The sequence below is a fragment of the Lates calcarifer genome, linkage group LG7_1, assembly GCF_001640805.2.
Source record: "Lates calcarifer isolate ASB-BC8 linkage group LG7_1, TLL_Latcal_v3, whole genome shotgun sequence".
Classification (NCBI taxonomy): Eukaryota; Metazoa; Chordata; class Actinopteri; family Centropomidae; genus Lates; species Lates calcarifer.
In genome coordinates, this window is record NC_066839.1 from 12365617 (window position 1) to 12393488 (window position 27872).

General features: G+C 39.8%; 2 protein-coding genes across 2 annotated transcripts; one reads left to right on the forward strand and one right to left on the reverse strand.

The window, feature by feature from the left end:
* Positions 1-427: 427 nt before the first annotated feature.
* Positions 428-16781, forward strand: ptk2bb (protein tyrosine kinase 2 beta, b). Its single transcript, XM_018694478.2, has 31 exons — positions 428-859; positions 5671-5906; positions 6197-6374; positions 6488-6575; positions 6727-6806; positions 7084-7146; positions 7369-7423; positions 7535-7675; positions 8439-8513; positions 9153-9254; positions 9410-9527; positions 9676-9715; positions 9940-9971; positions 10139-10183; positions 10271-10368; positions 10509-10590; positions 10683-10783; positions 11020-11135; positions 11444-11544; positions 11817-11906; positions 12443-12647; positions 12930-13038; positions 13131-13190; positions 13273-13395; positions 13602-13754; positions 13995-14030; positions 14629-14653; positions 14782-14816; positions 15068-15202; positions 15344-15424; positions 15755-16781. Exons 2-31 carry the CDS (start codon positions 5708-5710, stop codon positions 15968-15970), a joined length of 2982 nt encoding a protein of 993 aa, XP_018549994.1. The 5' UTR covers positions 428-859; positions 5671-5707; the 3' UTR covers positions 15971-16781.
* Positions 16782-17290: 509 nt separating this feature from the next.
* Positions 17291-27815, reverse strand: chrna2b (cholinergic receptor, nicotinic, alpha 2b (neuronal)). The gene is given in 7 exon segments (XM_018694472.2): positions 17291-19004; positions 19851-20510; positions 20512-21019; positions 21999-22108; positions 22274-22318; positions 22972-23123; positions 27084-27815. Coding segments are annotated over 7 exon segments (1668 nt in total). The 5' UTR covers positions 27151-27815; the 3' UTR covers positions 17291-18878.
* Between the last annotated feature and the right edge of the window lie 57 nt (positions 27816-27872).

Here is a 27872-nt window from a genome sequence, read left to right on the forward strand (position 1 = left end):
TTAAAATAACACATACAATAGATACCCAGTCAAAATATGTTTGCTTAACTATAAACTGGACTTGGATGTTTCATTTTAAAAAAAAAACAAAACAAACAAAAAAAACATATTAATGTTACATTTAAGAAAAATCTGACTTCCTTTAATATCTGTTGTAGATAACTTACATCTTTTTCCACTGTATTTTGTTTAGTAAGTTTTGATCTCTATCAAAGTTTACATCAAATACACATCAATATACCAGTAATGTATAAGATTAAACCTCTCGAGCCAGTTTGCAAGTCCTGTATTTTTTTTTTTCAAGCTTGCACCGCCCTCTGCTGCTCAGACGGTGTAATTACACCGCAATAACACGAATAACTGTTTCTAGTGAAGATAGCTGAAAATAGAGGAAACATTACGAAAGGGAAAGATGAAAGACTACATTTCAAATGAAATACACGGGAAGTGTCATGATTACTTCAAGAATACTACATAAAGACGTCGTCATTCCAAAGAGGTTTTTACTGAGTGTTTTGCAACTAGCAAGTGTTCTGAAACGTAACATAACGTTTCATAATCTCTCGTGCGTCTAAAAGAAACCAAAACTGCGAGGTCTCAACAGAGAGAGACACAAAATCACCAATATACTGTAAAAGCTTAAAAGAGGCAATCCGCCATATTCTCAGTTTGACAGCGATTCATGAAATAAGGAAGTGGGCCCACCTTACAGCAGGACTGCAGAGGTGAGGGAGTGGCCACCTGCCACCCTCTTGCTCAACTGAGAGAGTGAGACACAAACTGTGAGGCCTGGACTCTCCGAGAGGAATTATACTGTTGTGTCAAGTTTTAATTCTTGGAGGAAGTAAATCAGAATCAGGTAAGACTGAAACTATATAAAAGTTATGTTTATTTCAGCATATATGGATTTTATTTTTAGAATGAGGTGATCTTAATGACTTATTGCAACTAATAAAAGTGGCTGCTATAGGCCCACGTTTATAGAGGTTAATGACATAAACAGCCTATATTCAATGACATGAGCTTAAAAGTCTTGGTTTTTGGTTTCACTGGTTATAAACAGCAAGTGTTTTTCCCTTTGAAATATTTCTGTACTGTTTGTGGGACAGGGCAGAGTGTGAAACTGGGCTTTGAAGCTGGAATAAGTGCATTTTCAAGGTAATGAGTTGATAGCGAGGGGCACAATGTGAAGTGCAAACTGCCGTTTTCTCCCAGAGAAAGAAGTTTGTTCATTATCACAGCATGTCTGTGCAGGTGAGGGAGCAGCCAGCCACATTCCAGTGCCTGGGGTCATGACGGTGCAATATGTAGACCCTCTCAGCAACAATGTTTAGAGAGCAGGCCTGTCTCAGTGTCTGCCTGTGTTGACAAGCACCTACCAGGAAAGAGGCTTCACTGTAACTGCTGCATTCTTCTTATTTACAGAAGTCTTCTTAGAAAAAGAGCAGGCTCTTTTCACGCTGCTTAATGATGTGTTGACAATGCCCCAAATTTCCAGCTCATTTGCCTGTTATGCAAGCATTAGATTTTAATCTTGAAAACCTAATTTTCTCAAATTAGCTTTGAAGAGAAAACACAGTCTGATAAAGAGACACATCAGGTGGTAAATTAGCAGAGGTCTAATATGATTTCTGAAAGCTGGTTGCTGACAGTTCCTCTATAATGTTACCCAGGAAACACCATGCGATGATACTGTCAGCCAGGAGTGCATGTCTTGACAGAGACCTGCAAAGACAGTGTGTCTACCATTGCACCACTGTGTATTTCACCTAAAAAGACAGCAGAGAGACAGTCACAGAGTTGAATGTGTCTTGGACTGATTACTAGACTTTTCAGGTGGATACAGATTTTTTAAGTCTGCAGATTCAAATCTGTTACTTTTGTTACAGAGATACAGACTGAGTGGAACATCTTAAACTTCTCTGTGTTTTCTGATGGACAAACCATTAGGGCTTCTTACTAGGGATAAATTCGGTCCAGCGCTAGTAAGAAGTTTGTGAATGGACCAAATCATTAGCAGCATAACCATAATTGTAAGATAGTCAAATGATAAAGAAAGAAGTTCTCAGTTAAAAACAGCCCACATGACGAGTTAACCAAAAAAAAAAAAAGCCGCAGCTAACCTTATGATTTTATTGTGGTACCATTCTTTCGCACTTTCCTCCAGCTGTGTGCAGTGGGAATTATTCCTCCACAGAATGCTGTATAGTGAAATGACTCTAGCCTCTTCTCGGGTCTCTCACCAGCTCCTGTGGAATTTCATTCTCATTTGTCACAATTTCTCACCCGGTATCAGTCCCTGTCACTCACCCTCTGATGTCTCCCAGTGAAATCTCTACATTTGGAGCAAAACACTGGAGTTTAGAAACAGAACGGCAGCAGCAGTGTGCAGGAATAACTTTAATTCAGTCCCGCTGCAGGTCCGTTTGTTGTGGCTGAGAAACGATTTGAAAGAGTTGGTTCGCTCTAGTTTTTGTGATAAAAATCTCTCTCGGGAACAGCTGTTACCATAACAACTCAAGTGCCAGCGTGACAGTGTGCGAGAGAAGCAACAACACTGTGTGCCTGGGAAGTGTCGCTTTTGTACACTAACAAAAAAAAAAATCTAAAAACGCTGTTTAAAAAAAAAAAAAAACAAGCAGAAGAAAGGACTTCATGGCTGTCAGTGATTTTAATTAGGGGATTTTTTTCCTATTAAATTGTTTTGTGCCTAATGTTTGTTTACTTTTTGTGAGCGCTCCACTTGACAAGACTGGCCTGCTCATAAACTAATTGGTAGACTCCTGTCATACAAAATTACAGTATTAGCATGGCTTGATTTATCACTGGTTCGGTGTAGTGGATTTTCACAAGATGAGATGAAATGAAACACATTATAAACACAAGCACCTGGACTGGGGTATTATTTAAAAAATGTACTGTGACAAACATTAACATTGTTTCCTACAAAACCCTTTTGTTAAATTTAACAAAACATGCCAAACTTCTCTAATATTAAAGTCTAAACAAGCTTCACCACAACCAGTGCCATTTATGGTGTTATTTATCGTTCAAGCTAGACTTTTTCTTTCCTTTTCCTCCCCATTTTTTCCTCTGTTTTTGTTTTATATAACTGACAATTTCATCTAAACACGGTCTATCTATGCCATACCCCATTCATCTTTTTCTATCATGCATCACTTCCCATAGTGATATAATGCGTGAAAATATTTTGGCACTGCAGATTTTAATGTACTGTCCATACAGCATGTCACTATGTTTACGCATCGTTTTTTCCAACTCAGCCAAGGAATGTATTTGTATATCCGGTCCTCCACATACTTTAATCCATGGATGTTTTTATTTTAGTCATAAGTAATCTTAAACTTCACCCTCTGCCTCCTCAATCACCTCTGTCAGGCCTCCCACACCCAGGTAATGGTGCAACATGCCAGTTGTGCTGCACGCTCATCTTCTCTCTCTTTTCCTTTCTCTCTTTCTCACTATATACACACATGGACTTCCACACAAACACACCCACACATACACACACCACACAGCCCTGCTGGGGAATTCATGGCCTCAGGCTAACAAAACACAACCCTGTCTAACAGCGGTGGAAAGCCCTGAGAGAAACTAACACAGCTCAGTTCCCTCGCAGCAGAGAAACGGTGTGGAGCTTCATTTGTGAGAAAACATGTTATGACAGCTAAAAGGCACTTCACTGACGGACACAGCTGTGAGGTGGGTAACTGGGAGAAATCTCTATTTCACAACTAGGTGTGTTGTCAAGTATTTAGCTCTCTCTTATCTTGTTTGCTGAGACGATATCCCCTCAGTGTTTTGACTGACAGAGCAGAATATTAACATGAGGGGTGCAGAGTCAGACTTATGTTGGGTTCATAAGATGAGAGCAGCTCTCTGGACTTTTTATTTGATGCATCAGTTGGTTGCTGTCAGATGTAACCTTAAAGGTCTATCGAAGTGTGTGCAAGCTTTCCACATTTTCACCCCACTCAAGACATTTGAAATGACTATTCCCAGATGTGTGATTGTGGCTGTGTGCAAAAAAAGTTATTTTCAGGATGTTTGCTATCCATCACCATGTTTGTTTGGTTGTAGCAAAATCTCCTACTGCTGGAATGCATTTTTTATGTTGTGCTCATATCTTAAATGAATAGTTAGACAATTTAGGAAATATTCATATTCACTTTTTTTGGCCAAGAATTAGATGAGAAGAACAGCACCACTTTCATGTCTGTACAGTATGTATGTAAGCTAGCAGCTGGTTAGCTTAGCTTAGCACAAAGACTGGAAACAGGGAAACAGCAACACTGACTATCTAGCAAACTTATTTGTTTAAAGGACCAGTGTGTAGGATTCAGAGAGATCTACTGGCAGAAATTAATGTAATATTCATAATTATGTGTAGTGTACAATGAACTACCAAGAATCGCTGTGTCTCTGTTAGCTCAGAATGACCCCTTCATATCTACATAGGGAACATGTCCTCCCTGCATCGCCATGGTTCTACAGTAGCCCAGAATGGACAAACCACAGACTGGTACTAGAGTGGGCGTTTGGTGTTTTTACGTTACTTGAAGGCCACCATAGGTTCTCCTAGATGGTTGCCAGATTCCGCTAAATCCTACACACTGATACTTTAATTCAAACAAAAACGGAAACATAAAACCAAATTGCCATTTTTACACTTCAGTTTTTGTACATATTAAATAAATGGGATACAGCGTGTTAAATAGTAAGCATTAGAGGTGCTAATAGGCCAACATATTTAACTTCAGTTAGGCTAGCTGTTTCCCATGTTTCCAGTCTCTATGCTAAGCTAAGCTAAGGTCTTTGTTTGATATTGGTCATACAGACATGAGACTGGTATTTCTCAAAATATTAAATTATTTCTTGAAGAAATACAGAGGAGCTTCTTTCTTGTTACATTTTGAGACATTTTTACCTGAATCTTTACTGTAGGACAAATCAATACGGCTTGCATAATAGCACAGAGGTAAGACGTTGCTTCATGGGTTGGTTAGTCATCATTCATCATCATTCAGTGTTGTTCGGTTTCCGGAGAGCGTTGTCTTAGTTTACAAAATTTTGTTGTCCCATTTAACCAGTAGACAGGTAGTTTCCCACAGGCTCTCGCTCCCACATTGTGTTTTCAACAGTTATGTCGTGAAATTTCAGATCATACTTGCCTCTAGATAACAAAAGATAAATATTAAGGTGCTTTATCCATTGATGTAGAAGATACAAGTCTCTACACTGTCACAGCTTTGTTCTATGAATCACACAGGCCCTCACTTGAAATCACGGTTAGGAAGGAATGTAATCAGCAGATCACTGAATCAATGATGTGAGTCACTGACACCACATGGCACAAGATCACAGCATGACTGTGAAACATTGCATGACTGGCTGTAGTAGTACTACGCTGCAACAAGTCATAGAACAGCATGTACTCTCCTGTTACAGACACAGTAGTGTCATCACTGACCTTCATTTAATATACAGTTTGCACTTGAATGTACAGTATGATTTACCTGGATTACAGTTTTCTCTCTTGTTGATTGTCTACTTCAGGGTTGAATCTACTTAAACACTGAGGTACAGTCCCATAATATTACATATCATACAACATCTAATTTCAAAAGTTTTTCCTTTGTCTGTCCAAAGGATTTTTTGATATGATGGTGCCAACCCAACTGTGACAATGTATGAGGTGATGTCTGGTGACACCCTGGCCTGGAAGGTGCCCAGTCCAAGACAAAGTGACACCGAGTCCAGCCTAGAATCACACTTCACAGGGGACGGAGGGCCCGTCAAGATCCTCAAAGTGTGCTTCTGCACCAACAACAACCTGGGCAAGAACTTCAAGCTGGTCAAATGTGACAGCTCCTGGCAAATTAGGGTGAGAGTAACCTCCAAAATATGGGGAAGGGAGTTGAAGTGTCAGGAGACTGTGATGAAGAGGGAAATCTCAGTTTATCTCAGATAATTTTGATAACAAATCCTGAGCAGGAGAGAATGTTTTTGGCTTTCTTAAGATGTAAAAAAGTTGATAAATACTTTTTCACCTGACAAATAATTTAGTTCTTACACACTAAATTGAAGCAAGTGTCCACCACAAACTGTAAAATTAGGCAAGGATGACAAAAAAAAAGTTATATACTATACTTTGCTCATTGTGTCTCATTCAGGCCATTCATCCGTTCGATCCTGGTGAGCGGTCGACTGGGGCCGAACATCAAACACACAGGATGCTACGGTCTCCTGCTGAAACACTTGAAGTCTGAAGAACTTCACTGGCTGCATCCGGATTTGACTGTAGGAGAGGTAGAACAACGATATGAGAGCCATCATGTGGAAGCTGAGTGGAGGTACAGATGGATCACTAGGATGTTTAAGTTAGAATTTTAAGAGAGACGTTTACGGTGTGTGAAATTAAAGCATTGCATTTGATAAATTTCTATGGTTTCTTCTTGGAACACAGGTACGACCTTCGTATCAGATACGTTCCTGTCAACTTCCTGGAAAAATTCCAAGATGACAGATCTACATTGCTGTATTTTTACCAGCAGGTAACAAGTTACAGTTCATTATTTTTTAACCTTTTGGCTGGTGTAGATCAGTGGATATTTGGCAATAAGAAGTGATGTTCTCACACTGTAAAAGAGAGCGCCTGCAGCATTACTGGTGTATGTCTCATTACTCTGTTTTACTAAACGACAGGTGCGTAGTGATTATATGCAGTATCATGCCAGTAAAGTCAGTGATGGGATGGCACTGCAGCTCGGTTGTTTGGAGATCAGGTGAGTCTCTGCATTCTTTAGCTCACAGGGTTTAAACAATGTGATTCAATTTGTTTAAGAGTGATTGAGTTGGTTGGATTTATTGTATGTTGAACATGTCCATGTGTCATAGTTATATATTTATTCACATCACATTCTCATTCTTCATGTTTTGGTGTTGTAGATAAGTAAAAATACACGATAGATGAGATGATATTCAGATTTTCAGTGCGCAGCAGTAAATCACAAATTAACTTATTGTTTAGGATGCACAAACTCACATGCTCTGTTTTTACAGGAGGTTTTATAAAGACATGAATGCAAAAGGTCTAGAGAAGAAGTCCAACTTTGAGCTACTAGAGTAAGTTATTATTTTCTCTTAAATGTGTTAATTTTGATGGTTTTGATGATATCATTTTACTTGAAAATGAGCCTTGAGTCCATCAACCCTTTTAAAATCTCAATTGGATAATATTACCTGGTATGTACATGTACAACCAGTTCTTTATATAAGGAACATCAGGTGTTTGTCTTGCAGCAATATTCATGTCTTTAATTCCTCTGTTTATCTTCATAAATGAAGAAAAGAAGTGGGCCTGGACCTTTTCTTTCCTGAACAACTGATCAACAGCATGAAGGTAAACTATCCTAACCAGGAGTGAAGTATGATTGACCAGACACCAACAAATTTTGTCATGTTTTGTCATGTACAAATTATAGTAATGTCAAACCTCCTTGTTGCGATCCAGTCAAAGCAGCTACGGAAGCTGATTCAGCAAACGTTTCAACAGTACGCAACACTCAAGGAGGACGGCTGCATGGTCAAGTTTTTTGAGACCCTCAAAGAATTCGTCAGCTATGATGAAGAGGTCTTCCCATGTGAACTGGTGGTGAGTGACAACATTATGTTCAACCTCCCCTCCACTAAATCCTGTGATAGTCATTGTTGTGGATTTCCAGGGGCTCCTAACATTGATTTACTCTTGTACATTTTAATATAACAAGCATTAAGGCATCTATTTTTGTGTTGGTACATGGCACAAAATGAAGCTGATCTGGAGCTAACCTCTGTAATGTCATGCAGCCGTCTTTATTCAATAATTATTTAAACCAGCTGACATATAATGCAGACATGAAAGACAGAACAAAGAATAATGAGTGATTTTTATCAGTTATGTAGTCCATGACAGTTAGTAGATACTCTATACTCACAGCCCTTCCTTTACTGTGGTGAGTCTCTCTACAGCCATCTGAAGGCAGTAGGTGCCACAATTATGCACATCAGATCCTCTGGTTAATTTTTGTGCAATCAGCACCAGACTGTTGCAAAATAGCCACAGAAACCTCTGTGCTTGTGTGCACATTTAGCTTGTCATTTTAAATTAATTATTCTACTGCAAAGGCTTGTTGGATACTGACACACTGACCACATTGGTCAGCATCCCCTTTAATGAGTCAGACTGAAGTAACAACTGGAAGGCTGTCTGCCAACATGATCTGATACAGACTCACCTGTAATATATGACAATGTATTCTTTCTGATCTCACCCTGCTTGACCACAAAAAGCATTCCCTGCTGCACTGGGCAGGGCTCTGCACTGCGTATACATATGCATGAATGTAGGACACTAAACCATTCTCTTTTGTCAACAGCAAGGTTGGAGTCTGTCAGTGGAGCTGGTGGTTGGTGGAAGGGGCATTCGCCAACGCACTCAGAAGGATTCAGCGGTAAGCACGGTGAAGATTCATACAGAACACTGTTGTATTATCTCATCTATTTAGCCTTTTTCTAGGATTTTTGTCAAAGGAATAGTTGGACATTTTGGGAAATACTATTATTTATCCTTTCCTGCTGAAAAATTAAGCTACAGCAAGCAGCCAGTTAGCTTAGCTTAAAGACCACGAGTCATTGTTTACATTTCGACATAACATGTTATTTAGTAAATTTAAGAAGTTGTGGTAAATGGATATTGTTGTCACTGGAGCTAGGCAAGCTGTTTTCCCCTGTTTTCTGTCTTTATGCTAAGCTAAGCTAAACCTGTCTTTATGCTATAATATGCTAAACAGTTTCTGGCTCTAGCATCATAATTAGCATACAAACATTTTCTCAAGTAAGTGAATGAGCATGTTTCTCCATTCAACTGCTCCATCAAAGTTATCATTTCTGGAAATACAATTTTTCTACACTGAAACTTTGGTGGATAAATGATTTCTGTTATATATTTCTGCCACACCATGCTACAAAGAAACTGGTTCAAATCCTTTGACAGCCATCAGTGGAAACTACAACATTATGTATCTCACACAATGCCACAAATATAATCATCATAATTTAACTTCTTGCATTCCTTTTCTTTTGTGGCTTAGGCTGTGTTTCTTGCCGACTTCAAACAGATCAAGAGAGTACAGTGCTTATCTCGGAGCGACGGCAAAGCTCTGCTAAACCTCGACATAGAGGGGGCCAGACAAGTAAGTATCAACACAATCTGCAAATTATGTAATATTTTTGTATGTGTTTGTGTTAAAAATAGCTAGAATTGGCAAGTACATTTAGTATAAAGAATGGCACAGGAAATTTATTTTGTGCTTCCCTTTTCATACCGTTTGCTTCTCCTTTCTGATAGTGTCTATCGATCAATGTGGCCACAGTCCCTATGGCAGAGAACATGATGGACCTTATTGATGGGTACTGCCGCCTGGAAAATGAAACAGATGAAAGTGTTATCTACCGACCAAATAGAGGTACATATGAGTCAGCTACTTCGCCTGTTGCTTTCTTAACACCACTGTGATTAAAACATTGTTGGAAGATTTAAAAGCTTGATTATAGTCTTTTCAAAATGGATTATTTAAGCTTAACTGGAATTCCCATGACTAATTTCTATCCTAGATGCTAATGCACGAAGTTCCCTGCCAGAGATTCCTACAGGGTGAGTGGATTATGGCTTTTTTACAACTTTAAATGATTTGTGCCCTTTCACGGCCTCAGAGTAGCTGCAGAGTCCAAGCTGTACTCATTCCCTTTGGTTATAATATGAAATGAAGAGTTAGTTATTGATGAGAAAGGCTCTTTTATTGAATCTTGCTGTCAGGAGCCATAATCTGAAAATTTATGACCTGGGCTTTCTTCCATTTTGTCTTTTCTCTGGAGCAGCAGAGACACCAGCTCGAGCAGACACAGTATGGGTGAGCTGACAGTTTTTGTAGTCATATGTAACCTCCATTGTACCACACAGCATTTCCATTTTCATTGACAGCAAGATGTTTCTGTAATTATACAAAAAAGTACATAGCGAGGGATTGAAGTTATTGAATCATGCTTTGAGAAAACAGTTCTGTTTTTGTATTTGTAGGGTCAGATATCTACTGTGAGATCCTTGATGAGAGGCCGAGATCAGGTTTGTCCAAAACTTTGTATTCACGTGTTTTGCAGAATTAGATCTGAAGAAGCTCACTTTTGAGCTTTAACAAATTTTTGTCTTTAGTTGTGAAGTATGGGATCGACCGAAATGACATCGTACTTGGACGAATTCTTGGGGAGGGGTTTTTTGGGGAAGTCTACGATGGATTTTACAAAAAAGCTGTAAGTGTATCTTACAACTATATATTTACCCTCTCTCTCTCTCTCTCTCTCTCTCTCTCTCTCTCTAGACAACTAAGGATGAACCAGTTAGAGACTACCAAATAACTGTTACTGTGTCTTTTTGTTTTATGATTGAACAGAATGGAGATAGGGTCAATGTGGCGGTGAAAACCTGTAAAGACTGTTCACCTGATGTGATGGAGAAGTTCATGAGTGAAGCAGGTAAAAAAAAAAAGAAAAGTGTGTAGAAAATAACAGAATGACAGTAATCATTGTAACTATGACAATAACGTTAAAATGTGTGTATTTGCCAGTAATAATGAAGGGCCTCGAACATCCTCACATCGTCAAACTGATTGGAATCATAGAGGAGGATCCTGTGTGGATCGTTATGGAGCTTTATCAGTACGGAGAGGTCAGTGTCAGCCGTGATTTCATGATATGTGTTATTTCATAATTCAGTCATAATTGAATTGATGTGTTTTAGTTTAAGAAGGCCAAAAATAACATGAGCCATGTCTGAGTTTGGCGCAGTTAGAGCTATTTGAGCAAAAGACAAAGTGTAACTGAGACGCAGGACGCAGATGTATGTCTGTGCTGCTGTAGGCACTGTAAATTCCTGTCCTAACCTAAATGTTTATGTTGTTGCAGCTCGGAAACTACCTGACTCAGAACCAGAAAAATCTGACAAATACTACTCTGGTGCTGTTCAGCCTGCAGATCTGCAAAGCCCTGGTCTACCTCGAAGGGGTCAACCTGGTACACAGGTGAGAGAGTATTTTACGTTTTTCTTCAGGGAGTGGTCATACTGTTATACTGTATTAAACAGAAATTATTCAGTGACAAGTAACTAAGTGGAAAATATAGCTCAGTCAGTGAAGGCTAAGGGCTTTTTCAGACACTCTGCCCTACCCATAACAGACTCCACCATGACACCAGTTTAGTAATAATGTGCAATATCAGGTTCCTGTATAAATTCTGCTTCTATTATTTACATTAATCACATCTTATCTACATCATCTCCATCTGTACCTACATGAAGTTAAAGCTTTGTGTTGTTGGTCTCCTCTCACAGAGACATAGCGGTTAGGAACGTGTTAGTTGCCAGTCCGGAATGCGTGAAGCTCGGGGACTTTGGTCTGTCGAGGTACATCGAGGATGAAGAATACTACAAAGGTAACAGAGGCAAACTGGGAGAAGAAAAGCTGAGTTGACAGGGTTTTTTTTTAAGTCATCTCAAAGTCTTAATTGTAGAATTGTAGAATAAAACTGTCAGATTAAACTGAACAATATTTAAAAGAGAAATATGGACGGATAGATTTCAAAATAACATACAGGCAAAAGTTTGTGTAAAAGAAATAAATAAGTAATTTAACTGTGTACTTTCAGAAATGACGTTCGTTGAGTATCTTTACTGTAAAATATTAACTTCTCCCATCTCTTTGCAGCGTCTATTACTCGGCTGCCTATCAAGTGGATGGCCCCAGAATCCATCAACTTCAGACGTTTCACCACAGCCAGTGATGTCTGGATGTTTGGTGAGCCATACATTAACCTACATCAGCTTAGTGCAAGAACAGTTTGGGGAGCTCAAGTGCAATATAGAAAGAAAGAAAGAACGCACACACACTCACATATGGCAAAAGACAGGTAGTTGGTCAATGATCAACCCAGACAAGCACTGTATGATTTTATGACATGGTAAGAATTATCTGAACTGATATCACAACTACACTGAGGTCCTGGTTCTGTAAACACTCATAACGACCGCAATAGTCTTTATTACTCATGTGCCCATTGTCGTAGCACTGGCTTGTATATTAAGGTGGTGACAAGTGACTATTATTTATGGTATTTATGGAAAGAAGTTGTGCGTTGCATCATGGTCTTATGTTGGTCCTCATCACCAAAGAGGTCTCCACGCTGTTGGCTTGTTTTTCCTAACATACACATTTACATCTTTGTTGCTTAATGTTTTCCTCTGTAGTCTGTAGTCAATTTCACAACGAAGAGCGAATTACAGGGTGAACACATCCAAGCATGTTTTTGTTTCTGTGTTTGTATCTCCCTGTAGCCGTATGTGTGTGGGAGATAATGAGTCATGGGCAGCAGCCGTTTTTCTGGCTGGAGAACAGAGACGTAATCAACCAGTTGGAGCAGGGCATCAGGCTGCCCAAACCGGACAACTGCCCTCCCGCCCTCTACTCTCTCATGACCCGCTGCTGGTCCTACGACCCCAGAGAGAGACCTACTTTCACTGAGCTGGTTGTCAAGATCAAGTATGTCTGGTTACACTGATTTATTGTAGCCTCTGGAATGATGATGTTAATCCAACTACCTTCTCAGAGTTACCTTGATATAGAAGAAGAGGAGCATACATATATATACATACACATATGTAGAAAAGATATGCAGATATATAGAAAATCAGCAGTGCCATGAATTCAGTCTATCCATGTGAAATGATTAAGCCCAATAGGTGGTGACCTGCTAAAGCAGAAGATTAGGTGTGTTTTTGTACCCCTCATATAAAGAATAAACTGTTGCCTTTAATCTGTCAGTGATGTCCACAAGATGGAGAAGGAGCAGGAAGTAGAGAGAGAGAAGGACAGAGCGCGCTCCACAAAATATTTTGAGCCCAAGTCCAACTTTAACGAGCCTCCTCCCAAGGTATGAACCCCTGTCAAATTCACAGTTATGTTACAAAACAGCACATAGTTCAGATTTAATGCGTGCACATTTCCTTCATCTGTTTACTGTAGCCTTCAAGAATGAAACCAGGGCGGTTTGGGAACACGCTGAGTATTGGTCTCCACATTCAGGTATATCAGTGTACTCAAGTAACCTCTAAAGGTGAATGTTAAAACGTTTGGATGTGATTGGTATGTGTGTTTATCTGTGCAGCTGAACGAGGCTCTGTGTGCCAGTTCTCCTGATCTGGCCAGCCCATGTGAATATCAGTCCCCCGTCGATTCCATGAACACTCTCGCACTGCCAGTCAGGTCCCCTCGACGTCGCAGCATGGGGGTAAGAAACACTGAGCGCTTAGTTGACAGGTTTAAACTTATGTTTTCAGTTTTCTTACATTATTAAGTCACATGTTCAAATGTAGATGAACCTATAGTACTAAATCACTGCACTTGGTGAGGTAAAAACCCTTGTATCAAGAGATAAAAAAGAAAAATATTGTGTGACATTAATCCTCCTATCACATTTCCCTGGTGCTCTTGTAGGAGAACGAGTTTCTCCGAGTGGAACCAAACAGCAGGGAGGACGCCCAGCGCCTTTGGCAGAGGGAGAAACAAAATATGCACGACACTCTCCGTCAGCAGAAAAAGCAGATGATGGAGGATGAAAAGTGGCTGCACAAGGAGGAGAAACTCCTGGTGGGAAACAGAGCATCATTAACTTTTGTCAACCCCCTCTCTGTGTCTCTGTCTCCCCACGCCCCCGAAATCAACGTGGCCCTGGAGGCTACTCTGAACGAGTCATCTTTAAACAATATCAAGCCACTCGTTCGCTCTCGACGCCCCACTAGTCTTAAATTGAATGTTCCCCTGATAACAGTTCCAAAGAGGGGGTCCATGTCCATATTCTATAAAATGAACCTGCCTGTTCTTTTACAGGACCCCATGGGACCAGAAGATCCTGCCAGCCCAGTGGTATGTATCTGCCTGTACACACTGATTTCAATCAAATTAAAGGAAGAATCCATTTAAATGAAAAACATTTAAATGTATTACATTTAAATTTAAAATACTTGAACATTGTAAAGAAACAAATCACATGTATATTAATGGATGAACTCTATGTTGTTTGTAATACTCCAATACAATCATAATTCAAATCACATATGGACATAACACATTGTTTTTGGTTGTGACTCTGGGCATTCTGGGGAATATAGGAAACTGCCAACTGAAGCACAGAACATGTGTTTAGAGAATTTGGACACAAAAAAAATATTGACAATGAATAGATTCATTGCCGCAGATATACAATATACAAGGGGATGTACAGTAAAATAAGGGGGACTTTTCCTTTAAGATTTGTATTTATATATATTTTTCTCAGGTGGAATCTAAACTAAAGCTAGAAAACACTTTATTCTGAAATTAGTTTTTCTGCTACTCACCAGGATTACCTTCCTGCACTATTGTCTGTAGATAATGTGAGCTGTTGAATGTCTTAACGGTGACCGTCTAGACAGGATTTTCTTTTCTAGTCCTTATGAGATTTTTCTTTGTCTATTCTTTCTAGTCCCTCAAGGCTGACGCCGAGAATGGTAAGTGCACAGAGAAATTCACAAATTCACATTAAATTAATTCTGAAGACTATTATCTCTCTCCTAATCCTCCTGGCTTTCTATTCTTTCTTTCCGTCTCTTATAACATTCATTTTTCTGCCTCGCAGCACCTCCAGAGAAGCCCCCACGGCTCACAGCACAGGTAATTATATCAGTTCTTTTTTTGGATTGTAATATCTTTTTATCTCATTGAAAAGACCATTTAATTTTATTAGCTTTGATTTTTAGATAAAAAGAATTTATAATGAACCCAGACATTTGAATAAAGTTTAATTACCCCTCAGTTGAAAGGGCACTGATGTCACCAAGCATTTAAAATAGTGCCCAGTTTAAAGTAATGAGGATGAGTATTTTAATTATTAAAACAAAACACATTGTTCCCTCTTTCTTTAGCCGGCGCCCACAGCTGAGCTGGACCGCTCTGATGACAAAGTGTACACATCTGTCATGGACTTGGTCAAAGTTGTTGTTCAACTCAAGAATGACATCACTGAAATGCAGCCAGATGAATATATCACCATTGTTAAGGTACTTTTTAAAAACTTTTTTTTTTTTTTTTACAGTTTGTTGCTGTTTTATTGACAAATTCAATGGGCATATATTCTAATCAAAGACAAACTTCCTGAGTCATACAGGTGATTAATTCTCTGTATTGATCTCTGCCCCCAGTCTGTAGGGATGGCTTTACGAGATTTGATCCGCAGTGTGGATGACATACTGCCCACCTTACACGAGTCTGTGAGGACAGAGGTACGCTATATCTCATCTGCTTCCTTTCTTTATTGTTTTTTTCTTTCCCACATGCCAGTCCCTTTGTCCCTGAAACAAAAGGTAACAGGATACCTCTTCAAACACAAAGATGGGAAGAAGAACTGACCCTTTTATGTTTAGTTTTCTGACTCATGACACCCAAAGTCAGTTTCTATAAAGCCATACTTGTAAATGTATCACATAGGGTATAGAAATGTATTGACAAAATAATACTTCCATATTGTTGTTGCTGTCATTTTATTTGTGCCCACTGTAAAATATTGGTCAGAAAATGAACTGAAATCTATTGATCATTTACCGTTGTCGCAGATCGAGGGCACCCAGAAGCTGCTCAACAACGACATGGCGGAGCTGATCAGTAAAATGCGGCTGGCCCAGCAGAACGCCATCACCTCTCTGAAGGAGGAGTGTAAGAAACAGCTGCTGGCTGCGGCACACACTCTGGCTATGGACAGCAAAAACATGTTGGATGCTGTGGACCAAGCAAGAGTCAGGGCCAACTTAGCTAAGCCTGTGGCCCCCTAGTGGACTGTAAACTTCCTGGTTCAGTTTACACACTCATCTTAAATCAAGCTTTTTCCTCATCTGACAGTCAGAAATAACATTTGCACAGAGCTGAACATTTTTGTTGTGATTGAATCACTTAAAGCCTTGCAGCAGCCAGTGGTTCCTTACGCAGTCATCATCCTCTAAATGCGTTGTTAAATTTAAATATAAAGTGGTACAACTCAAGCTAAAAAAGGATGGTTATGCTCACCAAAGTAGTGTGTATACTGAAATGGGTGATCAATAGGATAGTGCTCAAATATCATATTTAGGATGCAGTCATTTCTGACAAACTTCATTTTATATGAACTGTTCTCAATTGTGATCGGGTAGTTATTGATTTAAATATCTGCTCAGAAAGTGAAATATCCTTGTAAATAAAAAATGTTTCTTATGACAAATACAAGAGGTTTTACTGCAGAGAAGAAGAAAAAATAATGTAATGCTAATTAAAATTCAAGTAAATGGTTTACTCTTTCAAAACTGTCAACAGTAACCTGTGTGAAATGTCGAGATGACAAAACAAAAAGGTTGGAAAGACAGCAAAAATGTTTTAGATATCTCTTTCAAGTGTCACTGTGACACGTTATGTTAAAATTATGAGCATTTTATCTAAATTATGATGAAGACTTAAAATTGTATGGATAATGAATTGTCAGATATGATTCAGATACTGTTCAACTTGAAAAAGCCAAAGGTTTTTGTATCATGTCCATTATCATTATCTTAAAATATGAAATTCTAGCACATAAGTGATATAAAAATAAATATCATGATGTATACCAGTGTACATGAATGTCTGTTCATTGAAGCTTGCCTCTTGTTGAATCAGATCAAAGGGTCAACAGAGAGCAGAGACAGTTATCATTTACTCATCAATGCCTTAAACAAAGGTTATCATACTCTATTTTACAGGTAATAGACTCAGTGAAGGCAACACCTGTACAATAATGTAAAACGTATAACCTCTGATATTACCACACAGTTGGATCAACTCCTGTCTGATGCAGTCTCATCAAAAAGTAATAAGTTTTGAATTGGCTCGCATGATATTGCACAGGTGTTGTTTTTATTGTGCTCCCTGCTGCATTTCATGTGTATCAAAAAGTCAGTTATGTCAGTGCACTTAAAATAAATAAAAATGAATGAAATGAAAAACTACTGCCTTTATCTAGTAAGATGTAGAACAGGGGAGTGTGAATGTTAAAATTATCATTCATGGCTAAAATATGATTGTGACACAGGGCTTAAGGATAGACAACTTCACTCAATGAATGTAATGACAGGCTTTTCAACAGTTTTCATCATTGTATTTATTACATAGTATGTGATCATTTAAAAATAAGTTTAATTTTGGCAACATTGCCAGAAAAGAAAAGTTCATAAAATGCATTTTTTTTTCCTAAACCAGAACAAGTGACCCTAGTTAGTAAAGATCTGTAAGAACAGCATGCCACTGTTTGTCAAATCGCCAAAACCAAAGGGAGCTGAGAAACTAGGAAAGTCCCAGTTTGGTGTAATTCTTTTCAATATGTCATAAAACAAACATCTCAATGCTCATAATTCTGCTGTATTACTTTGATACATGTGGAAGCAGTCTGTCACTGCTGCTCCAGCAGCTCATCAACCATCACATGCAGATCTATATTTCCACTTGTCATCTCAGCTCCAGGCAGGACACCTTTACTGCTGCAGGCCAGTGTTGTGGAAGTTGCTGGTATTTCTTACTGGTCATTCAAAAAGCAATCCATTGCTTTACTTGTAACTTAACAGTAGGAGCAATTAGTTACAGTTCTTAGCGTTACTCAGCTCAGCTTGCAGGCACACTCACACAGTTTGTGAAGCAGCCAGCCCAGACACAGGATTATTTTAGCTTCTCTTCATTGACAGCTAGTTAACCCCAGTGACCTCAGACCTGGGAGACCCATGTTCAAAGACCTTTCATACTCACTCTCTAAACAAAACCCAGGAGATTCCTGAATATACCAGAGCAGCTAAGAAGGGTAAAAAACATGACAAATTTTGGGTTACCGAGAGGCATATTTATTCTCTTCGCCGGATGTTATCACCTTCTGCAGTCTGACACACAACAGCAACAGGTTAGCTACACCTGGACCAGTCGCTGCGCACTGAAGGCACGGAGACGAAAACCTGGTGTCGAGCATCTGTCTCCGGGTAAGAGACCGTTAGTGATACCAGCTTTACTGGCAAATGTTATTAGGCTACTGTCTTTTAATTTGTAATCCATCAAACTACCACAAAAAGCAATCACATTAAAGTAACACCTCACTCAACTCTGACGCTGTAACTACGCTGTTTAGCTAGCATGTTACGCTAACTAACATGCTAAGGGATGGCGTACTAAATATTGGCATGATAACTAACATTAGTACGCTAACATGCTACATGTTTTGTGCTAAACATTAGCTTGCCAGTTCACATGCTAATGTTAGCATGCAGTTCAAACACAGCCTAGGTAACTTCACAGGTGAGGCTGAGGGAGGAGTACACCTGAGGCTGACAAAGTGCAGCAGCAGCACAGATCAATGAAAGCTGAGCCAAATCTGGATAGCTGAGCCTGACAAGCTGAGTCTGAGATATCCTAAAATTGCCACTGTAGAGACCATAAAACCAATTCGAGTGAGAAGGATCTAAAAACAGTACAGCTGCTTTTTCAGTTTTCATAGTTTTGGTTTAGTGGTGTGTAAAGAGTGTTGGCTCTTGAGGTCACAGACTGGGCTCCAGGGTCTTGCACAAACTTCTGGCACGTTCCCAGTGTTGGAGTAGAGTTCAGCTACATTTTAAGTGTCAAACATCACTCAAGTGAAGGGTGGTTGCGGATTTTTTTTTTTTTTTTTTTTTTATATTCAACACTTCCTCTCAAGCATTAGATCATGCCAGCTAGCCAAGGGGGCAGGAAGAGGCCAATGGTCCCAAGCAGGCACACAATAATGAACATCCACAAGAAGATGCGGTCAATCACCATGGCAACATACTTCCAGTCCTCTTTCACCTGTGTAGAGGAGAGAGAGAGAAAGCAAGAAATTAGAAAAAATAATTGCAAATATGAAATTGTCACAATCAGCTGCACAGTTTTTTTGGAGGTTCAGTCCAATCATCTTGTTGGAGTTCCATCAGGTCTGCTCATTGTTTCATTTCAGTGGGTTGGAAGAAATTACTGTACTGGCTTGAATTGGTTTCCAGCCCATAAAAATAATAATTTCACAATGGGGGTCTAATTTCACTGCTCTTTGTGCACTTTTTCTGTGAGTTCTAATGTGTTATCAGTAACAAAACAAATTGTTTTTTTACTGTTACTGTTAGAACTGAAATGATAACTTTTGATGACAGATTAATTGTTCAAGTCATCTATCAAGCAAAACTTGAGACATTTTGTTTTATATCACTGTAAATTGAATATATTTGAATTTGGGACAGCTGATTGGACAAAACAAGTGATCTGAAGAAGTAACCCTTGGTTTTTGGGGATGAAAATTTTCACTTTTCTGTTGTTCTACAGACGAACCAATTAATCGACGCTTTGAGAAAATACAGAGGATTGTCACGGAGGTGCTAGTGCGCTAGGGAGTATCTATTGTACTTAATATTCAAGGAAATCTGAAGGGAAATCATTAGCACTTCACATGCTGTATACTGGGCAGGGTGTCACTTGCCATGTGTACAAGTTAAGTAATCAAGGTACAGTTAAGTTGTGTGGTTAACAGTACAGTAGACATATGTCTTCACATATGCGTAATCCTCATACTATGAGGAAGTTACACTGTATGCAGTTGAGAAACATGAAGTGTTGAGGAGTGTATTGTAATAATAATAGATGCTGTGATTCATTGATACTCACACTGAAGTCAGCATCCTCAGCCCTCAGGTGGTCTGCAATATAGTGCACCCCTTCTAATGCGCGTATAACACTTGGTGAAAGCAGGAATGTTGAGTCTGATACTGTATTATCAACTTTAGTTGGCCGCTGAGAGGGATTGTCTCTGGTCCCAGTTATCTGTCTGTTCGTCCCTCTGGCTGCTTCCTGTCGGTTCTGGCTGTTCTGTGGGGTTTTCTGTTGTGGCGGAGGAGTCGACCCTGGAGGTCTGGGCGAAGGGGGACGGAAGGAGAAATAAGACGTCAGCGTTCCCAGCTCTAAATCCTCATAACAGCTCCTCTCAGGGTCCTCCAATGTGGTCCCGTCTCTCAGCCAGTTAGCCGAGGTGCTGAGGCAGTTGCTGGATTTGTACCCGCTTATCCGGCCCTGCCGCCGCTCCGCTGCCGCCTCCTGCTGGAGCAGCAGCAGCCTGCGACGCCGGCCATCTGGCGCGGGCCGTCGCATGAACAGCCAACGCGGGATCAGGTCCAGGAACACAGAGTGGACCCAGCGGGGCATCTTGTGAGTGCTGGGGGAGCGATGGTGCACGTTGAGCACGAAGACGGTGATGACGATGGATAGGGTGACGAAAATCATGGTGAAGAGGAGGTACTCGCCGATGAGGGGGATGACGAGAGATGTGGACTGGAATGATCTCTGTGATGAGGAGAAGGAAGACAGTGAGGGACAGCAGCACTGAGATGCACAAGGTGATCTTCTCACCGCAGTCTGAGGGCAGATAGAAAACCAATACAGTGAGGCAGGAGATCAGCAGACAGGGGATGATGAGGTTGATGGTGTAAAATAAGGGAAGCCTTCGGATGATGAAGAAGTAGGTGATGTCCGGGTAGATCTCATGGCAGCAGTCATATTTCTTTGTATTATACGTTCCCACAGCGTTGATGATGGCCCATTCACCGCTCTCCCAGTAGTTGTTGAGATCCACAGTGTTCTCAATTCGCTCCAGGTCAATCTTGGCCTTGTCATAGGTCCAAGAGCCGAACTTCATCTTACAGTTCTGTTGATCGAAGGGGAAGAAGGTGACGTCAATGCTGCAGGAGCTCTTGTAAATGGCGGGTGGGACCCAGCGTATTTTACCCGTGTGGAATAGGTGAGCTTTTGTCATGTGAGTCACAGCAAACTCACCGTCGGCACTGGAAAAGCAAAAGTTGCCAAATGAGTGATGGTGACTTACAGTATAAGACCAAAGGCTAAAATAGCAGATAAACAGACATATCCTGCGCTCTGAGAAGTCGTGCTTATCCCTTTACCATTTTAGAAACCATGCAGCGAAAAAGTGTTATGATTCCCCCAGTAATAATCTTCTGCAGTAATCTCCCCTCCATTCATCGCTTTAATGGTGATAATAGCTTCAGCTGAGGACGTAGCGAAGAGTCCTTATCGTTTCATCAGTCTCGCACCTTTTTTAATTTCACTTACAGATTGTGATTACACAGGCTCCATGGAGCAGAACTCCATCATCAGCCTTCTTGGTTTAATCTCCATGAGGTGAATTTAGGAGAAGGGGGAAGTTTGTCACACTAAAGGAGATGTCACACTAAAACAGTACATGTATATAGGTTGTCTTCATTTTCACATAAATGAACTACACCGATAGTAATAGTTAAAAATGCAAGAGAAGTAACATGAAATGTAATTGATAAGGTATAGAAGTCCCTTAGAAAGGTGCAGAATATGTATTTTGTGAGTCCACTAGATGGCGCCATCCTCCTACCAGATATCATTCAGTCATCTTAAGTTAAGCAGAGCTGTATAGATTCATTCATTAATTGATTACTTAATTGGCATAAAATCAACTGGAAATCATTTGAATAATCTATTTATCATTCAAGCTAAATTTGAAAAGAGAAAGAAAGCCAGCCTCTTGATCAAGTGTGTCAAATGTGAATATTTGATTTTCTTTGTCCTTTACGAATATAAACTGAATACCTGAAGCATTTTGAACAAGTCACTTTGAACTCTGGGAAATTGTGACGGACATTCTTTAACATTTCTAAACAATCAGGTAATCAAAAGAATAATCTGCAGATTCAACGATAACAAAAGTAATCATTAGTTGTACACCTAATGTTAAGGTTTTTCTTTTTTTGATATTACTCTCATCTCACTTACTTGTTATAGAGGACGATGTCTGGCACCCATATGAGCTCTGATGGCACTCTTATGGACGTCACATTGTCATAGTCAGACGGTCTCCAGCGAAGCTTGTAGTCATTCCACTCCTGAGAGATACAAAGAGATGTTTTAGGGGGCTGTGATCCTTTATTTAATTGTCATTAATTCTTCATAAACTTTGTCAAATGTTTCATATTTTTAACATTTCATATCATCATATCCCAACTTTGAGAAAAAAATTTTAATAATAAATTAAAACTTTTTTTCCTAACCTGTTTAAGCCACACATTGGTTGTCATCATTTGGTTCTTCTCATCCTAGCAGACAGACAGACACAGAGAGAGAGAGACAGAGAGACAGAGAGACACTGAGACTGAGTTAAGTTAAGCTGTCAACTCAGGGTTCAGGCCAGAAGAATATGTGAGAGGTTTCAGGAGGATTGTCAAAGCAGACCCAAATATAGCTCACAGCAACTTTAATAACTTGATGGATGTGAAGTGTTCTGAAACTGCATAATGTAGTTTTCCAAAGTTTGTTTTTGCTACTGTATGTGAAAATGCCAAAACATGCAGTAGAAAAAAACTGCGTTAAAATTGAATTGCAGTGCCAAGTTGTGCTAAGTATAGGGAAGCCGAAGCTCTAGGGATAGGTTATTCCACTTTAAAATAAACTTCTGTCTCCTACTTAGTCTGACCTTGAAACATGTAGCTCTTTGTTCTATTATGAACCAAAGTCATATATAAAAATATGTGTTTTCAGTTAAGGGATTTACACATGAAACAAACTTTCAAAGAGAGAATAATTCTATTAAGAGGTCTTTTAATGTGGCATTCAATATGACACAATCACAATAAAAGCAGCAGCTACAACCAAAAAAAGCTTGTGTTCAAATACAACATCTGTTAACGTTTTGATGTACCAAGTAAACTGGACAAATGTGCTGTTAACAGTCCATACTTAAAAGACTCACCACGTCAATGAGCTGTGCTATGGACAGTCCAAACTTGACGATCACCACATCAGAGATGTTTGGCACGGGTCTCGACCACTTGTTGTAACCAGCAAACAGCTTCTTGAAGAGCACATCCTCAGCATGCGAGTGCGTTTTGTCTTGACAGAGAACTGTGGACACATTATTTTCACTGATTCAAACAGCACCCTCTCTGTTTTAACTTAAAAATTCATAGAAGACAGATGCAATAAGGGAGTAATAGAATTTATAAATTGGTCACATTTATTTAACGTTCTACATATGAAATTCCAGATTAAATCTATTACATTTTACTCCCATCTTTTTTTCAGATTTAAATATGCAGTTAATAAAGCCATAAAATGTTGCACGAAACTAGCTCTCTTGGAAATACAGTATGGAATTTTAAAATATCTTAATAAGCTAATATGGCACTGTTAAAACTAAAATGGCTGCTGTTAATGCTAATGTCCTCTTGATATTGTGACATCGTGGTCATTGACAGTTTACTCGTGGCTTTGTTTTGTTGGCATTCATCAGTCAGTATTTGATGGTGATGATATACAGGGAACGTAAGAATTAAATGGCATGGGACAGGAGTAAAGGAGTTGCACATTTTATAGGGATCATATCCATGTTCTCTCATCCATGTCTGACCTAATCCTCACTTAACAAACAGCAGTAAATCAGGCTGGTGTGATATTGTGGCTTTTGGGAGTGAGTGTGAGTGTTGTGAACATCTTGTGTTTCTGCACTCAAGCCTACTTGAAACATCTAAGACTTTTCTTGGTAAAGTCTTATCCACTTTTCCACGTCTTAGCAAATCTTTTGATCTCTTGATCAGAGTTCCCCCATGAGAGCTGCCTACTAAAATCTCTCAAGGTGAGCATATGGAGACTGGGGAAGTATCTCTCCTGACTCAAAAGCAACAATGTTCCAACAGTAACCTCTCTATTTATCTCAGTGTCATTGTTATGCATGTATGGCTTCACAGTGAGAGGTGGCTTAATCAAATTGATTTTGTATATGCAGTCAAGACAGATCTGTGCTCAAGCTCAGACTGAGTCACTGTATTATTTTTCTACAGAGTGAATAGCATGGAAATAGACAGGAATCCCATCCCTTGGGGATTACAGCTTCCACCTTCATCACTGTAGTCAGAGTCAATTACACACATCATTACTTGCTAGTGTTAAGTGGAGGTGAGCTAATTTCTCAATAGTGGGGGGTGTTTATTGTTAAGCTGTCTGTCACTCTGTGTTACAACTGATGCATAAAACAATTAACTGACAGTTTTCACTTGAAGCAGAGGGTGACTATAATGTATGTTTGCATTTGTGTATACTACATCTCAACCAACACTGGGTTTTTGGAACATTTACTAGTTTTTCCTTAAAATTGTGAGCAAGATAATATAGTAAGGTGGATGCTCAGTAAAACAACAAACAAAAAAAATGCTCTATGGTTGGCAAGCTATGTACTAAACTATGTAATGGTGGCACAGTTTCCAAATTATGTCAAAATTATCTTTGGCATTACTGTACTAGTTACTTGTTATGAGCTTATATATGCCGGTAACAATATATCAGGAATAAACTAATACAATTTGTCAGACAGACTTGGGTATGTCATCCTCCTGTTTTAACATTAGAAAAGTAGGTCAACATCTTTGGAAAAACATTTACTTCATTTTCTTGCGGAGAACTAGATGACAAGATTGATACCACTGTCATATCTGTACAATAAATATTAGAATATGGCCATCAACTTGTTAGCTTAGCATAAAGACTGGAAACGGGGAAACAGCTAGTCTAGTCTCTGTCCAAACATAGCAACATATCAGCACCTCAAAAGTTCACTAATTGCCACGTTATATCCTGTTTGTTTAATCTGTGCAAAAACATAAATGTAAAAGGGACATATTGCAATTTTATGAAAGGTCATGTGCCAATAAATAGTCACGTGTCTACATGACTATTTGTTGGCATGTAACCCTCAAAAATGGTAATTTGTTGTTTTCCTGTTCCTTTAAGTAATCATATTTTTACAAATGGATGATGTGTGTTGATTGTTTAACGTACAGAGAGAAAACACAAAAGCCAAACCTCAAAAATCAATACTAATCTATTGAGATGCTAATGACTTTACATACCATCAAAACCACACTCCCTCTGGAGCTCTGTGTGACATTGTATGGGTATAATGCAGCCCAATGAAGTGTGCTGCCGTCAAGTATCCTAAAACTAGACCTTGGACTGTCTGCATCTGGCAGCAGTCATGGTTGCTTAGCCAAGGCCACATCATTACCTGTCCATGGGTGAGTTGTGGTTCTGACGACAACATTGACAAGTCTTTACAACCCATAACTGTAGGACAGTCCAGTGGAGGATGGCCAGGTGAGGTGCTTAAATGCTGCACAGAGATAACTAGAAGGCTTAAATGATTTATTGTCCATGCTAACTGTTTGGTTTGAGGGACTTTAACAGAGAACGACTGGTCCAATATGCAGATTCAAAGCTCAACAAAGTTCATCCATATGGCAGTTTTGTCTAAAAATTGCAACATGTGCAGTAGTTGGTAGAAAACAGACATTAGACATGGTAAATATGTGAATTCACCGTTAATGTGCACAAGGTACACTTGGGCTCATCCCCTGCCATCATGAACTAATTTCAGTCTGGCAAACAACCATGCACCAGAGACTTCTTATCTGCCCTCTTGACAGTCAGGGCGGTGCATGCTCATCTGTCCGTGCATCTGGGAAGGACCAGATGTGGAGCCTGAAAAAAAAGGCTCTTGGGGTGCCATAGATCAAAGCCTCCTGCCAGCAGAGACTTGAAATGAGATGACACCTCCAACAACCAGCACACTGGGCCTGTGGATGTTGGAGCGTGGCCAAGCCCCTTGGCGAGGTGTATGAAACACTGACCAGTTTGGATGATCGAGTCAGCAGCTTCTCAGGCCAGAGGCACTCTTGGCGAAATTGGGCTGTCAAATACTTACAGTAAAAAATGGAAAAAAAAAAAAGAAAAGAGAAAAAAAACTGTAAAAAAAACCAACATGCAACAATTTTCTGTGAGCTGCTCAAGTGGGAAAGCTGAACTGTGTCAGTGCTGTAATGAGAAATGTATTGGCATGAGATCAAGTACCAGCACATTTGACTGCTGTCGCATATTGAGATGGAGGGAGGGGATAAAGGCTGTGTTTATGTCACAAGACAACATATGTTATCTTACACCTGAGCACTAGTGTGTGCTCACAATCCATGCTTGCATTTGACTGAAAAGACATAAAACATGGTAAATAGACTTCTGTTGAGCTGCCCCAACCTCCACTGTCAAGCTTGATAAATTTAAAGTCAAAATGAAGTAAAGTATTATTATCTTAGACACTGTTTCCACTCATAGTTCTACATGAAGTATCATCATAGTTTTTCATACATATAGTATTTTCTTACATATAAGTGAGGTGAATAAGAATTAACTCTGGGGTTCAATCTTGAAACAAGATCCAATTTCTGACTCAATCATGCATCTTTGTCCTGAAGATGTGACACCTGTTGTGGCGCTTTGTGTGGAATATTTACTCAGTTTGTTCTGGGGAATTGTACATTTTTTGTGAAGATAGTTTACGAATTTGTATGATCAAAGAAAGGTTTATGAATTTCCTCCCTCTGCCCTGTAAAGCAGTGTAAAACAGTTTATCAGCGCCCGGTCATTGTAACACACGGTAAGATGAGAAACATACAAACCATACTTGTGCGCGAGGCGAGGTACTGATGTCGTGGCTTTTAGTTAATTTGCGCGCGGTGAAGAATTTACCTGAACCCGAGAGGAGGCTCGTGGGAGTTGTGGTAGGTTAGCTACTTCTAGCTCTACAGACCTTTTAAATGTCGAAGTTTATCATTTAGTAAACTTAATAAAATGCAACACTCACTCCCGGACCCTTGTACCTTACACAGTTAGCACATTTCTCTTGTAAAACCTCGGCTTCATCGTGATATTTAGCTTCCCTAAGTTGCCCACGACATCGCTAACCTGTTAGTGCAAGATACTTTTCGTTCGGTGAAAGCCACGTTGAAACCACGAGGAAATATTTGAAAAAGTACCCACCTGACTGAGAGAGGAGCAGCGACCACACAACAGTCGTCCCCAAAGAGAACAGGTGGTTGTATCCCATTTTGTACTCTGGCGGTAAAGAGGAGTCCAACTTCCCCGAGGAGCACGGAGGTGTTTCCGCCCGCTGTCAAAACGTTATCTTGAAACCGTGATGAGTGAGCAAAATCTGTCATCTTCGCAGCTGGGAGGCATGTCAGGAAAAACTTCACCTCTACTGTCACAAAAGCTGTTTTTATATCTGTGGGCGGGGAGAGAGTGTGACGATAGCCTGACTGAGTGGCTTTACTATCTTTCCCCTAAAGCTGAGCATCGATAGATGTGTCTCCCTGCTCACTTTCAGCCCTGTTCGCAGTGGATGAGAGCGAGTGCTGTTCCTGTTTCCGCGCACTGAGTCGGAGAGCTATCCATCACTCGGTGCTGAATCAGGGAGCGGCGGCGTAACACTGTAGCCTACATCTAGTTTATGTTGCAGATTCAAGTATCAGTTCACGAAATTGCTTCTATAAGCCCGGTCTCAAGAAATGAAATCACTGAAAATAGTCCTGTAATATATTATCCAAACAATTCCACCTTTTTGCGCACGGTGCCAAGAATTTACGCGTCTCTGGTGGTCTAATATATGACCTTGTTGTCCATTTGAAATGTTATATTAGTTCTTGTCCCTGATTAGAAGCATTGTTAGTGGCCACTGGTTCAATAGGTCCGCAGAATAACATCATCCACCCTGAGAAGTCATGCCACATCTGAGTGCTTGGCGTCTTTCCTCGTGTACTGTACCTATAA